Source organism: Pyxicephalus adspersus, chromosome Z, assembly GCF_032062135.1.
Source record: "Pyxicephalus adspersus chromosome Z, UCB_Pads_2.0, whole genome shotgun sequence".
Taxonomy (NCBI): domain Eukaryota; kingdom Metazoa; phylum Chordata; class Amphibia; order Anura; family Pyxicephalidae; genus Pyxicephalus; species Pyxicephalus adspersus.
In genome coordinates, this window is record NC_092871.1 from 81,916,310 (window position 1) to 81,932,384 (window position 16,075).

The following is a 16,075-nucleotide window of genomic DNA, read 5'->3' on the forward strand; positions in this document are numbered from 1 at the left end:
TAATGTTTCCAATCACATCAATATCTTTATTTCTTTGGAGGTACAAACAGGAGCGATGTTCATCACATAGTTATTGATGAGTGTAACTCCTCAGGGGAGGTCCTTTTCAGCGGCTGGTAGTGTTGAATTGGCTGTGGTAATGTGCAGTGGGGTTGTTGGTGTAAACAACTTTATCCAGGTACTCCAGGCTGGAAAGATAATAAACACAAATATTAAAAACATTTTCTGATATAATAAAGGGAAATAATCAATACTCAGCCATTGCCACTTACTGTGCCCTCTGCTCCCGGCTCAGCTGTTGGTTATACTGATCCATCCTCTTCCTGATCTCCGAGCTCAGCTGTTCCTCCTGCTGCTCCAGAGTCATTGCAGCCCGAGCCACCAGGATCCTCTGCTTGTCCCACTCTGCGTCTTGCTGCTTCTCTTCCTCCTTCAACCTCTGAGAATGACAACAATCTGAATGAATACAAGAGGACTGTATGAATCCCAGTGAGATTCCTGTTTTAACCCCTCATTGGTGCTCTTTTTACCCCTGGTGCTGTCTGCGCCTTCTCTGTAGTTTTTTTACGAGCAGTCTGTAGTGGGGGGGCCCCACTTCCTACTTTGAGACTGGACAGTAAAATGAGAAGTGCCACACAGAGAAGCTCATCTGTCACTCTGATTTTTTTTTTATTAGCACAGCTTTTTGGCTTCCTGAGTTGCTTCTCTCCCCCCTAATGTGGGGTATGTTGCACAGGGACTGCCAAAGGCTAATACTAGCTGACTTTATGCGACATTGTTTTGAACACTTAGAACTGGGCAGCTGATGGCAGTTCTGCTTCAGCTCCAGGGGCAGCTCATGATTTCAAAAGCTCTATTGAATCCAGCAAACATAACTAATTGTTCCACCTGTTTTTCCTGTTGCTGCTGCGCCTGAATTTCCAGGATGGCTTTAAGCTGCTGCGGGCTCATTCCCTTCCAACGATCTGGAACCACACGATGGGGCCCATAGTAGCTGACTGCCACATCTGGATTTTCCGTCAGTATGTCACCGGTCAGGTGGTTGTAAATCTCTGAGAAGTTATTATCTTCTTCTTGTTGCTTTTCAAGCTTTATGCGCTCTGATGACTCCTTGGCCTAAGTTAAGGGATACATATGTGGATCAGTGGTTAAGGAACCCATGAAAAATTTGTCATATTAAAGTACTGAATGCATTCACCTTATGGTGCCTAGTGAACCTTGTAAGAAGACTATGTGCTATATAACATTTTGCATGGTGTGTTGTATATGTACAAAAGAGAGAGGTAAATAGAAAGATGAGAGGGAGGAGAAGGGAGAGAGAGAGAGGGGGAATAAAAGAGGAGAGCAAGGAAAAGAGAGATAGGGAAGAAGAGTGAGAAAGAAAGAAAATGAATCCTACTGGCTTTGCTAAACCTAGGTTATTGCTTCCCATTCCCATTTCTCTATTCCGCCCTTTATTGTTCCATGTTTTTTTGTCATTCTATGTTCATTGATGTAAATGACTTCACTTGTAGTGACTTGTCAATGATACTACAGCTCTGTTTTCTTGGATTTTACTTAAGCTTACCTTGTACGCTGAACCTTTGTTTTATTATTGTTAATGTTATATTTGTCATTTTTTTTCTAGAACAAATTGTTACCAGTGGTCATCTGGTGACATTAACCTGATGGCAACAACTTCACAGATCTTCCAGCCGTACTCTGTCTAGAAGGTACAGCAGCTTCCAGGTAATAGAGATGTCTGTACCTGCCAAAACATTTGGAGGGTCTGTGTGCACCCTACAGAACCATTTTGCTCAGGCCATGGCTTGGGTGGTCAATACAAAAATCAGGTCCAGCCCTGATTTCCCCCCAAACCCCCCCCCTCCAGGGATAGGGACATCCTCTATACCAGTGGTCACCAACCTTTTCAGACCTACAGACCAAAAAATGCAATGAATCTGGAGCATGCATGTGCAAGGAGCCGTATGTCACTCAGAATGAGAGAGTGACGTCATGATTCCAGAACCCACCCACTCTCCCATTGCACGGTCTGAGCCTACAATGGGAGAGTGGGCAGGCTGTGTTCATATGGTCTGCGGCTCTGGCTGGTGCGCCCCAAAGCAGGACGCTTCTCCTGACCCCCCTGGGGGCGCACCAGACAAAGCTACAGACCACCAAAATTTTCCCACAGACCGGTTGGCGACCGCTGCTCTGTACCTCTCCTGTATGTTTTTTATTTCTTAGGATAGAAAATATTTTCACCTAAATCTGAGATCAGGCTCCTGGATGCTGCTGTTTTTGGGTGGGAGAGACTAAATCAACCACTGTACATGGGCCACTGCTGGATAATGCCATACTGTCCCCCCTGACACTACAGATCAATTTCCTGTTCGGTCTGCTGCCATTGCAAAGTAAGGGATATACTTTACACTGTGTACATTGGCACATTGTAATGTAAACAGTTTTGAAAAGTTGGGACTGATCATGTGACCATTGCAGATTACAAAATCCTTTTAAAATTAGGAGTACAATACGACCTCTACTCCTGATGTACATTCCAGGACTTTGCTATAGGTAGATCAGGATGCTGTGTTCTGTATGACTTACCAGTGCTTGGTTGAAGTTACTAATGGCCATGTCCACAGCCTTTCTGCAGTCTTCTTCCATCTTGCTCAGATGCTGCGCTCTCTCATCCAACTCCACCCTTTTCTTATCATATAACTCATCTAGGAAGTTAATATAATGAATATTGTCAAAGATAATTCATAGGAGGAAATGACGAAAAATGAGTTACAGCAAGACTTCACTTCCAAAAATAATTTGTGTGCAGTAGATGATTCTCGGGTATAGGGAACATTTTGAGGAAGCATGAAATTGTTGCCCTCTCTATAAAAGGAGGAGCCCAGTTGCCTGGTTGTCACTTTGCAGTACCAGTTAAATCACTAACCCAGGACAAATTTGCATGATTGGTCAGTGCCTGCATACAGGGCTTAGAAGAGATGCTGTCATTTAATTCTGCTTTCTTCAAACAGCTTCCAAAGAGCTGGTGTTATGTCTCCATCTGTCTACACCTGGCCAGGCACAAAATGCAGCCTGTGATGATACTGCAGTCATATGTCTTCTAAATGGCCATGGTTAGGATTAGTACAGATGTGTCTATTTTTACTTTTGATCTGATAAAAGAATACATTGGATCTGTTTTATTAAAGCTCCTCATGACTGGAGATGATAGACTATCATGGGAGAACCTAAGTGATCTAGCAAACCTGGAATGGATCTGATCCAGGATTGAAGACATTTGTCAACTGATAATTTACTTTAAAAAATCAATTCCAGGTTTGCTAGATCACTTGGTTGGTTGGTTCTCCCATGATAGTCTATATTTTCCAGTCTTGGAAAGCTTTATTAAATCAGGCTCATTGTGTGCTTTTCTATCCAGCTGAACTAAATAGAGTCTTTTAGGATGTAAGAATGCAAAGAGTAAATGATAATAATGTGGAGGACAACACCTTCTAAGCCCTGTGGCTGGGAATTAAACACTTCCAGGAGTGTCAATCTCCTTAATTCTCAATTACGCTCATTGGTTACTCCCACCGGCACCTTCCTGAATAAAGTGTTTTGAATTTCCATGGAGGCTGGCAAGTGTTTCCCAGGAGAATATTTCTCATTCTGGAGGAATAACCACAGCAAAGGTTGCTTCTGTTCTCTACTGTTTTCTGCAGAAAGATGCCTGAAGACTTAATATCACCCATCACACTGCTGGGTATCGGTTGCCTGGTCCCACACTTAGCACTGTGGTTTCATTCACCGGTTTATACACCACCAATGTGTCCACTATTAATTTGCAGGTCAAGGGAGGAAACCACAGAAGGCAAAGGGGGAGCAAGAATTTCAACACTGCAATAAATGCTGGGTGCAGCAAACCTTTTATGCAAGTCTATACGGTAATACATAGAATAGTGGTGGGAAGGGGACAAGTATTCTTCTTTAGCAGGGGCATGTTCTTTTATTTGTACATTGAGATAACAGGGCGAATGTTTCCATGTACTCACTCCCACCAACCTGCATATTTTTTCTGTGCTTCAGACCTCTTCCTCTCATCTTTCTGTTCTGTCAGCCATTTTTTAGAGAGTTCAGTCTGCAGCTTTTTCCGTTCCTTCTCACTTAGGTCTTCTCCAGCAAACTTCTGTAGGCTGGCAGGGCCACATCTGGGATCATGGTCACTCACTCGTGCGGGCCGGTCCTTCTTTAGAAAGTCTGGATCATACAGGTCGAATTCCCTTCTGTTTTGGGGTTGTTGATGCCCTTCTCTGAAGTTCTGCACTGCTTTGTCTAGGTCTCGGGCTATCTGATTTTCTCTTTGTTCCAGCATCAGTGCAATCTTATCATACTGCTGTCTGTCTGCATCTGCAGAAGAGATAATAGGTTCATTTCTCTGCTTTGATTGAAATTGTGCTAATTTCATTAGCCTTATAAACAATGTACAATATTCACCTAAACACAAAAAAATGATATTTTAACTTCTGAAATCAAGACGTAACTAAAGAAGATTTATGGGAAAACACCCTGGGAGGTATTTATAAATTCTTCCCCCATCGATTGGACTGTTTGATTGTTCACAGCCATTTGAACCCCTATGCAGTGCTAAATTAAATGCATACAAAAAATAAAACCTATGCTGCCACCTAGTGGTCAATTATAAAAAATTGCACAGCAGTCACAATACAGTTAAGCTGCGTACACACTTCCAATTTTTATCGTTGGAAATGAACGACGGACGAACGACCGATTGGCCAAAAATCGTTCGTAAAAAAAGTAACCAACGACGCCGACGAACGAGGATAGTCGTTGGAAATGAACGACCGGACCGGCGGATCGGATTGGACGACGATCGTTGACCATCTATCGTGTGTACGGTCGTTCAGTGATCGTCCATGGTCTGAGCATGCGCGGTGAACGAACGTTCGCTCACTTCCTGTGGTGCACGTCACTTCCTGTATCGTTCAAACGATCGCATCTATCGTGTGTACAATATCTTTGAACGATCGTGTCGTTATCTGTATGTACAGGATCGGTGCTATACGATCGTTCGCAGATATCGTGCAGGATCGTTCGTTTGCCAACGATAAAAATTGGAAGTGTGTACGTAGCTTTAGTCTCTGGGTTAAGGACATCCGACATACAGATGACTCCTAGATACGAACAGGAATTCCCTGCTCGCTCCTGTGCAGGACAAAGGCTTGGAGGGGAGAGGGGGGTGGTTTGCATGACTTGCAGAAGAAATCTTTTGCTAAACACAGCTGAGGTTGTGGGTGATCTTAGGGGGGTGAGCTCTTTCTGAAGCTTTCTGTAATTCTTTAATGACCAAGACAAACTTTTCAGTTGTTTCTTTGCATATACCAGCACAGCTTGCTCCAGAATTTATTAAATGTCTAGGCTCCATAAATTTTTTTTTTCTTTGTTTGTGGTTAGCTCACAGTGAGGATTTTATACAGTAACTGATAACACGCTGCCAAATAATTTGTTGAGACAAACATCTGTCCTAATAGCATTTATTAAAATAATGTACCTGTTCCTACTTGCATACAAATTCAACTTAACAAACCTACAGTCCTTATCTCATATGTAACCCGGGGAATACCCGTAGTAACTGCTGTATCTTCAAACAAATAAAAGGTCGAATCTAGGTTGAATTGGAAAGGGAACAATTTACAGTTACACCCGTTACTCTTACACATACCTTAAACCTACCAAGAGAATAATTCTCCACCTAGGCCTTCATTGGCAATTAAATTAATTTTCTATTGATACCTATGTCTCTGGAGTTAAGTTCTAACAAAATCTCAGTCAAAAAGAAATGTAAAGAATCGTTGTGTCAAAACATTTCCAATCTGTGAAAGTTCAAATATACTGTAATAGTATTCAACTTCCTAACTTTTTTTCACATTGTGAAAGTCTTCCCATAAGGTTATAATAATATATTATACACATGTGATTTACCTTTAAAAGCCGGCCTTGTGCAGATATCCAAAAGCCCTAAGACTGCTGCTGGGTGCCGCCATCTTGGATGTGATGCCAGCAGACTCAATGCTGTCACTCTATAGCAGCCTTTCTCAAACTTTTTTTGCATTGGGGAACCCGTGAAACAACTTTAAGGTCTCAGGGGAACCCCTGCCAATATTTATGCTAAGTCCAATTTATGATACATCATCCTGGTGGTCAGTGGGAAGAATGCCTTATACATTGGCTATGGGAAGAATGTTACAGACAGCCAAAAAGATCATTGGTGTCACTTACATTGACTGAGAGGCACAAGCTGCTCATTGCTCAGGGAACCCCTAAACTTCTGGAGGAACTCTGGTTGAGAAACATTGCTTTACAGTCTTCCGCTTTGCTGTGTATTTGGCAAACTTTTAAAGTTTCTGATTGGTCCACTATAACACACAGAGGTCTTTAGCCCACCATAAGCAGTGTCAATATACAGGGCAGCACAGTGGCTCAGGGGTTAGTACTCCAGCCTTTGCAGCCACCCAGGACATTATCTGCATGGAGTTTGCAGGTTCTCCCCGTGTTTGCGTGGGTTTCCTCCGGGTACTCCGGTTTCCTCCCACATCCCAAAAACATGCAGGTAAGTTAATTGGCTTCCCCCTAGACTACATTAACCACATATGACTATAGTAGGGACATAGATTGTGAGCTCCTTTGAGGGACAGTTAGTGACATGACTATGGACTTTGTACAGCGCTGCGTAATATGATGGCGCTATATAAATACTGTGTAATAATAATAATACTGCATATGACCATGAAATACTTGCCGAATGCTTCATCCCGAGCTTTCTCAAGCTTTTCCATTGCCTTCCGTTCTTCAACCTGTCTTTCCAATGTGGGAACATCCACCTGCACAAGGTAAAGTCACACAGTTCATTATAAAACAAGCAGAACACAGAGGCTACCATAATCCACCATAAGGAGCCAGCCTACCCCAATGGTCCGAACTTTGGCATTGAAGATACGGCTTTGTCTTTGCTGTTCCTTGTTTCTTCTCCTTTCTATGGCTGCGATTTCTTTAGGATCTATGGGAAGGTCTAACTTGTACATGGCTGCAGGAAGAGAGAATTGGCGCTGATTAATGGCTATAACTTATGACTAACACAGATCAGGTGCAAGGTTGCAAATTCTTAACGAAGCATAAACTTTACACGTGACATCACTACTTGCCGTTTACATTGCAGGAGCGACCTGACAAGTCTACAGATTACCCCGGATTACAGGCTTGACTGTAGTGCTCAAAAAACAGGCCCCCCCTTCCCCTATGCAAAAGCACCTCATTTTTTTAATAGCCTTTTTCTAAATCTGGCAGGTCACATGATACTTAGGGATCATGGGGGGCTGGTGCTGTGTTGATAATTGCCTGAATGACCCTGGATGTCTAACCTGGAAGACTGAGGGCATCTTGTGGTGAAAAGAGATTACTGCAGGGACCAGCTCTGAATTTAAGAGCAGCGTTGCCATCTTTTATTTTTTTTTCTTCAAAAAAATGTAACTTAAAATGAAGCTTTGAAGCAGAACTCAAATGAGAAAAAAATTTGGGAGTGTGTAAAGAATAAATTTTGATTTTTAGGTTTTGAATGAAGTAGGGAAATGAGTAAAGCCCTGTACAGATGTCATATTTCTGTCGCGGGAAATATTTTGTGATTATTTCAGGTGACAGGAGAATAATTGGTAGGGGGACCTGCGAGAATGAGTGAGAGGTACAATGGCATGCTCTCCTCCATAAGAAAAGTACAGTGGTTGTACCTTCATAATCCAAAAACAATGTGTATATATAATACTGAACTGAAAAATTGTATAAATCAGTGGTTGGTGATGTACAAGGTATAGGGGGTCTTAACAGTGGCCCTCGAGGTCACCAAAGGGCCACCAATAGTGTTCAGTATATGTATTACAAAAAAAAACACTAAATATAACAATAAAACAGTAAAATTATCTTTTTTTAAAGTGAGGTCCACTGTATGGAGTAATACCAAACAAAAAGTATTTTTTTTTCTTTCAGAGTCATTCTTAAGTATAATTAGTATTCCTATATGTTCCCTATAGCAGCAAACCCTAATTTTGGGGTTTATTCCACTCTAACTTCCTCTAAGGTGCAACAAAAAAGGTTCACAAGAGATAAATATTAATTTGCATGACAGTTAACATTACAAAGCATAAAAAATAAAGATATAAAAACTATTTTGTATATGAGCACACATACCTGCAGTTCCTGGTACTCCTGTCCAAGAAACAACACTGGTCACCATGGAGACGGACTGTGCCATTCGTGAATTTTCCATTCAAACACAGCAAAGAAAAAAGGGGGAGGTGTAATATTCTTTTTTTAAATATTTTATGATTCCACAAAAAACGTTTGTTTATAGAACTAGAAATATATTATTATATTATTTCACAAAAAGTTCTGTTAAATGGTAAAAGAATACGGTGCTATAAGAAGAGAAATCATTGTCAATGTAAAGCCGAACACCCCCGTGTTGTAGTAATATGGGAGCCAGCCGGCGACCGGCTGTCACGTGATCCAAAAGTCGGGGATTTGTTTTGGGGTATTGTGTGAGTGTTCCGACAACTTTATGATTTCCTAGGGTCACCTTACGTAGTGTGTTGTGCTTTGTTTTGTTCTTTTTTTATTTTATTTTTTCACGCTGTAAAATTAGGTGGGTTGGATGAAAAAAAGGCATTATAAAAGACAGCCACTAGGGGGCCTTCATTGCAGGTGAAGGAATGGTTTCTATGACAACGATGAAGCTTTCTCATCAACATGGCGAATTTCTAATGAACCTGGATACCTCAGAGGAGTTTTGGAGTGAAGTTTTTGTGTTGCTGTAATTTTGATGTATGTATCTGGGATTGATGTAGATAGACATTAAAATATATCTGTTAAAAATTTCCTGCCTAACCTAACACCTAAGTATCCTTCATGGTGCCTAACAATGTCCACTTTCTTCCAGGGGCCTCACAAGAACCCCCCCCCCCCCACCTAGCCTTAATCCCCCCTGCTGTACCCCCCTTGCCCGATTCCTAGGTTTAACCCCCAACCCCCCACCCTGTGTCCGTTGACTATCCTTAACCCCCCCGCTGTGCACCTAAACTTACCACCCCCCTCTGACCCTGTGCCTATCCTTAAGCACCCCCTGTTGTGCTGGGTACATAAATTTACAACCCCACCCCCCCATTCTGTGCTCCGTACCTATCTTTTCAACCCCCCTTGCTTTGCTGGGTACCTAAACTTCCCCCTCGCACCCCATGCCTTAATTTTAACCCCTGCTAGTGCCTAAGATGTGCCCGCCTCCCATCCCATCCCTAACTCGAAAACCAACCCCATGCCTGGTACCTAACCCCCACTCCATGCATACCCCCCACCTGTACAATGCCTAACCTTAACCTCGCTGCCCAGTGGCTAACTCCCACTTCATACCTGCCTCAACTAACCCCCCTCCATTCCCCCACTTTGTCCCTGACCCACCCCTAACACTCCAGGTTTCTTACCTTGCAAGTTGCCGGTGAAGTCTCTACTGACTTTTGCAAAAGTCTTGTTTTACATATCTTTTTGGGAAATGAGACTGGCACCTCTAATATCCACAGGAAAGGTTGTTGAGTAGATGGAAACTAGTACTAGTCTTAATATCATTATCATGCATTTATACAGTATTGATATAGGACACGTCATTTAACAGAATCCATAGTCATATTACTAACTGTCCCTCAGAGTTCACATTGTAATGTCCATACCATAGTCCTAGTCTTATGTTCCTAACCGAACAATACTTTATCACTTTATACAGATGACTGATAATGGCGGAAGAGACAGAAATGAAGTCTGCAATGGCAGAGAAGGTAAATCCCACAATTTAGATACCTGATTTTTTTATTTTGTCATCCCATAATTGCATATTGTTTGGGTGTTCCCTTGTGGTAGAGTATGATGTAATGGGTGATGTGTAAAGAATTTCTGCAAATGCTGCAAAATATATAAAATTTTCAATTTTAGTTCCAATTTTTAAAAAAAATATTAATACGCGCTACACCGACTGGGAAAAGCCCTGGCCCTGATGGCTTTACTCCGCGGTTTTATAAACTTCATGCCCTTAATCTTGTTCCCTTCATGACTAGGGTGTTTTCTTCCATATCCGTCGACACGCCGTTTCCTCCACAGAGTTTGGAAGCTCATATTACGGTCCTTCCTAAGCCTGGCAAAGACCATACGGTTTGCTCTAACTATAGACCCATATCATTGATTAATGTTGATGCAAAAATTTTCTCTAAACTGATTGCCAATAGGTTATCCCCTTATATGCCCTAATTGATTCATCTGGATCAGACTGGGTTTATCTATGGCAGAGAAGCCAGGGACAATACTATTAAGACTATACTGCTGACCCAACTTGCTAAGTCTACAGGTACTCCTATGTGCCTGCTGTCCATTGACGCTGAAAAGGCCTTCGATAGGGTTTGTTGGGAGTTTATGTACTCAGTGTTAAGCCAGGAAGGCCTGGGCCCCAATATGGTCTCTAGAATTGATGCATTGTATTCCTCACCCAGGACCCGGGTGCGGGTTAACCGCAACCTCTCTGACTCTTTTGAAATCAAGAATGGCACGAGACAGGGATGTCCTCTTTCCCCATTGCTATACGCATTAGTTATGGAACATTTGGCTGTAGCCTTGCGTAACAATCCTGATGTTAAAGGGATCAAGCTAGGTGATACCCATTATAAACTCTCCTTATATGCAGATGATCTTTTACTATATATAACATCCCCTCATGTTATGATACCTTCAGTACTGAAGGAATTTGACCAATTCGGAGCACTAAGCAATTTAAAGGTAAACTACTCCAAATCCGAACTTCTAAATGTTACCTTAAACCCGACTCAAATGTCCACTATACACAATATTATGTCCTTTCGGATCTGTCCTACTGCCATTAAGTATTTGGGTATAATGATACCATCGGACCCTTCTGCTTTGTTCTCCCTTAATTATTCCCATACGTATAGTAAAATCCAATCCGACCTTCAGAAATATGCCTCCCTGCCTCTTTCCTGGTTCGCTCGCATAAACACTCTAAAAATGGACATTGTCCTCAGATTGTTATATATATTCCAAATGGTTCCCATATTTTTACCAACTGCATATCTGCGTAAAATACATAGGTTGTTTCTACATGGCATAAGAAGCGCCCCAGATTGGCATTCAGCATATTAGTTAAACCTAAATGTAGAGGAGGAGTGGGGGCCCCTGATATTGTCTCATACTATAGGGCATCGGTCTTAGTGCGCCTGACAGACTGGTTTCATAGTCGGGAGCTGAAAGAATGGGTGCTGCTGGAAGAATTTATGTCCCCAGTGAGTCTCTGATCTCTGCCTTGGGTGGACCGGTCATTATTACGGCTGTCTTCCTCCATACCTCCACTTTCTATGGACTTATTACGTATATGGGATATTCTCCTTAGATCGGGCAAATTGTCTACGAGACCAGGGCCCATGACACCATTGTTCGATAACCCAGCGTTTCCGCCGGCATTGAGGGCTGCCAAATTTTTATCTTGGTCTGCCTCCGAACACCGCCATCTAAAGGATATAGTTCATGATGGGCGGGTCCCCCCTTTATCCTCCCTAGATATTCCATACAGAAGTAAGCTACTATCCTGGCTTTCTTACAAGCAATTGACGTCTTTTATAGCTTCTTTTACTGATCCTTCTTTACTACACAGAAATTTGATGGAACTCTAGCAGTTAGTTAGCTCGCCCACTCGCCCTCCCCATATTGTTTCAAGGCTATATGAGCTACTCACACAAAATCCTGAGGCTATAGCCCCTACATACACCAGGTATTGGGAGAGGGATTTGGCCGGTCCCATAACTGGAGAAGATTGGGAAACATCATTTACCCTCACACACAAGCTGGCATTGACTTGTAAGGCCCAGGAGGTTAATTATAAAATCTTGTCTAGATGGTATTGTTGTCCTGTGGATCTGCATAGAATTTCTCCCACAAACTCGGACCGCTGTTGGTGATGTTTGTCGCATAGGGGGACAATGCTTCATATTTGGTGGGAATGCTCAAAGATACATAGTTTTTGGGATGTGATTATTCAGATATTTAATGACTGCTCCGGTTCTACAGTGCCCACCACCCCTAATGTGGCTCTTTTATCCATGATACCGGGCTCGCTTAAAAGTATTAAAAGAGGTGCCCTACAGCATTTTCTTACTGCAGCTAGAGTTCTTATCCCGAGATTATGGAGGCAGCCTGTTGCTCCTGCTATCGCTGACTGGGTATCCGAACGTGAAAAAATCCGCCATATGGAAATGCTGGTGGGGGAAGATGATGACAGAATGGAACAATTCAAGATAGCTTGGTCCACGTGGGATTGGTTTAAAGAATCTCCCCGACTCCAATTGTATCTATCTTATGTTCTCGTATTTTTGTTAGGGCTCTATCTCTGTACCAGGGGCTTTTTCATACTTTCTCCAACTTTGTGTGGTGTGCATTCTCCTTTTCCTCTCCCCTCCCAATCCCCCCCCCCCTTGGGCTGCTTTGTTCTTTATTATTGTTTTTGTTAAAAATGATTATACACGAAAAATGATTAGCACTATAGGCAGCACAGGATTGTTAGAATACTATTTATGCTCCAAGCTTCTATGAGTATTTTTTTTTGTTAATTTTGGTATATTTATGTTGATTTGCTTTATCCTGTCTCATGCAGGCTTTGACTGATTATTGCTATGTTTATCAGAATATATGCTGTTATCTAAGATGTGTATTTTATGCTCATACGAAGCCGTTGCCATTACGGGTTAATACATTTTCCGTGTTTTATGTTTTGATGTTTGCTATGTATGTTTGTCTACTTTCCTTGAAAACTCAATAAAGTTGATTGACACAAAAATATTAATGTGCAGTTGGAAACTCCACAGTAACCCCTCCTAAATGCTCACTTTCAACTTCTATGTACCCAGCAATGGGGAGGAAAAGGTATTGACATGCATTGATGAGCGTTTACTGAAAAGCCCAAGTACACTGTTTCTCATATTTTTTACAAGGGGGGAACCCTTGAAATAACTTTTAGGTCTTCAGGGAACCCCTTCTGTAATTATATCTACAGCTCACAGTATATTAGTGTGTTAGTCAGTAGGAAGAATTCCTCTTACATTGCTGGTCATTGGGAAAATGATCACCGTTACAGCTAGCCAAAAAGATCAATGATGTCAATTAAACTCAGGCACAAACTGTTTATTGCTCAAGGAATCCCTAGCACCATCTGCAGAAGCCATGGTTAGGCAACACTGCTCCAGTTGTGATTCTCTTGCAACACGTTGCCAATGATCATGGGTGATCTGCGGTCTACAAACAGCAGATGGTTTGTTTTACAAACCGTTTCAGTGCAAGGCAAACTGTGGCAATTAGCTAGACTCCTGATCTGCATATACTTTCTGGGTAAGGGATTCAGAAGATATTAATGGATCAGAACACCAACCAGGCTAGCTGTATGTTAGGGTATGCACACACAGGTTGAAAAACTTCTAGAAATCATCCAGCTTTTTCTTAAAGCAAAGCAATCTATAGAACTTGCTGAAACTACTTCCCGAGGGAGCCGATTCCACATCTTACAGTGAAGAATCCCTTTATCTGGAGTTTGAACTTCTTTTCTGCCAGTCAAAGAGTGCCCTCCATTCCTTTTATTAGTTTAGTGGCCCTTCTCTGCACTTTCTCCAATTCCACAATGTCCTTTTTGTGAACTGGTACCCAAAACTGGACTGCATATTCCAGATGTGGTCTGACCAATGCTTTGTACAGGGGCAGGATTATGTTTCAGTCTCTGCAGTCTATTCCTCTTTTATTACAAGAAAGTACTTTACTAGCTTTAGATATTGCAGCTTAGTATTGCATGCCGTTATTAAGTCTATGATCTACCAGAACCCCCAGATCCGTCTCCATTTCTGACTCCCCAAATGTATTCCCCCTGGACAGTATGAGGCACGCATGTTGTTAGCCCCCAAGTGCATAACTTTACATTTATCTATATTAAATGTCATTTACCACTTGGCTGCCCAATCAAACAGGACATCCAGGTCTGCTTGTAGATTATAGACATCCTGTATGGACTTAATTCCATTACATAGTTTGGTGTCATCTGCAAACACAGAAATGGTACTTTTTTTCCCAAACTATTTATAAAGATGTTAAACAGTACAGGTCCCAACACTGAACCCTGGGGTACACCACTGTAAAATGCTTTAGCAAAGTCCAAGTACATATCAACTGCTACTACACTGTCTACCTGTTTACTAATGTCCTCATAAAAAGAGAGTGAAGCCATGCTGACCCTCACTTATTTTCTAGCAGAAACACCTCCATATAGTTCTTTATCAGATTCTCTAGGACTTTTCCATCTATGGACGTTAAATCAAGCAGTCTGTAGTTACCTGGTAATGACTTACTATCTTTTTGACAATAGGAATCACATTGGCCTTACACCAATGCATTTGTACCATCACTACTTCTCACCACTACGTATCTCCCATCCTATTGTGTGTGAAATTCCCCCACCTACTAGATTGTAAGCTCTTCGGGGCAGGGTCCTCTCCTCCTGTATCACTGTCTGTATTAGTCTGTCATTTGCAATCCCTATTTAATTTACAGCGCTGCGTAATATGTTGGCGCTATATAAATCCTGTTTAATAATAATATTAATGGCAGTTTAGAGTCTCCAAAAATTAGAAACAATGGCTTTGAAATAACCGAGCTCAGCTCTTTGAGGACACATGGATTTAATCCGTCAGGCCATTGTGACTCATTTAAGGCAGTGACACTGCTATTAGCAATTTGGACTTGAGCTCTGCCATTTTCCTTGTGTACACAGAAAAAAATGTTTAATAAGTCCGCCTTTTCTTTTTACCCAGTTACCAATCCAGAGAATCTTTAAAGGGGCCTAGAGGCTTAGATCTGAACTTTTTGCTAATATTATATTTAAAATTTGTCCTTTTACCTTATTTGAATGTCCCACGCCCCTCTGTCCTAGTATAAATATCCCTCCACCATTCCCATACATATTTCCCCACCCCCATTTAGGTGCAAACTATCTCTGGCATACAGGTTGTACCCCAATGAAAAATCAGCATAGTGCTCTAAGAAACAAACCCTTCCCTTTTAAACCAGGACTTAAGCCATGGGTTTACCACCCCTACTAGATGGGCGCTCTCCCGGCTGTTAGGGGTAGCAGTAGCATATGCTGGCAGGCCTTCCTTTTCTGGGAGCCCCTACAACTCCCTCTTACTACAGTAACCCACCTCCCCACATCTTCATCCTGATTAACCTCTCCACATGCCATTAACTACCTGCTCAGTGAGGAGGAGACCCCCTCTTAAGGGGTTAGAAGGGCAATAAATATCAAAGAGCACTCCGCTGGAACAAATGGATAGTAAACAGATAATTCTTTAGGTATATTCAAATTTGTGCAAAAACGTTAATTTAAAATGCATGATGTACCATACACAATCAGATGAAAACTGTAAAGGAACACAAATGGGTAATCAGGGAGGGTATGGCAGCCAGAATGATTTTGACGTACCTATTGAAGGAGAGATAAATGCAGATTAGGTGCAGGCAGCTGAAGGTGGTCAATTCATCAGTGATGTTAGTGAAGGATGATGGTAATGATGTTGAAGTTATTCCCTGGAATTAGTCACAAAGCAAAGGTCTTGTCCGACTTACCTTTCTCACCTAATAGAAAAATACTCCCCTAGCCGCTCTTTTTGCTCCTCCAATGACCTACTAATGGCTACCTCACTTATAACCTCATTACACTCACAGCTCGAGGACATGGTCTTACTCGTCCTATTCAGATTGCCCCTACTTTCTGCTCATTTAAAAGAGCCCTTAAGAGCCATCTTTTCAAACTCACCTACCTGTTTTCTTCTACCTCTTAAAACCCTCACTACTTCCTACCATGCCATATCCCCCCACCTCTTGGATTGTAAGCTCTTTGGGGCAGGATCCTCTCCTCCTCCTATGTCTCTGTCTGTATCTATCATTT

The 16,075-nt window shown here is 42.0% G+C and overlaps 2 protein-coding genes across 2 annotated transcripts in view; one reads left to right on the forward strand and one right to left on the reverse strand.

Moving 5' to 3' along the window:
- RIBC1 (RIB43A domain with coiled-coils 1) overlaps positions 1-16,075 on the reverse strand; it is a 16,328-nt gene continuing 253 nt past the window's right edge. The window contains exons 2-10 of the mRNA XM_072430009.1: positions 15,611-15,714; positions 8,239-8,293; positions 6,966-7,084; positions 6,800-6,881; positions 4,045-4,389; positions 2,590-2,708; positions 889-1,116; positions 273-439; positions 1-188 (exon numbers count right to left, since the gene is read on the reverse strand). Coding sequence (XP_072286110.1) covers positions 107-188; positions 273-439; positions 889-1,116; positions 2,590-2,708; positions 4,045-4,389; positions 6,800-6,881; positions 6,966-7,084; positions 8,239-8,284 — 1,188 coding nt within the window. The 5' untranslated portion in view covers positions 8,285-8,293; positions 15,611-15,714 and the 3' untranslated portion in view covers positions 1-106. The remainder of the gene's footprint in view (positions 189-272; positions 440-888; positions 1,117-2,589; positions 2,709-4,044; positions 4,390-6,799; positions 6,882-6,965; positions 7,085-8,238; positions 8,294-15,610; positions 15,715-16,075) is intronic.
- Positions 8,633-16,075, forward strand: part of TTC16 (tetratricopeptide repeat domain 16) — a 22,707-nt gene continuing 15,264 nt past the window's right edge. Inside the window, exons 1-2 of the mRNA XM_072431553.1 lie at positions 8,633-8,871; positions 9,821-9,872. Coding sequence (XP_072287654.1) covers positions 9,831-9,872 — 42 coding nt within the window. The 5' untranslated portion in view covers positions 8,633-8,871; positions 9,821-9,830. The remainder of the gene's footprint in view (positions 8,872-9,820; positions 9,873-16,075) is intronic.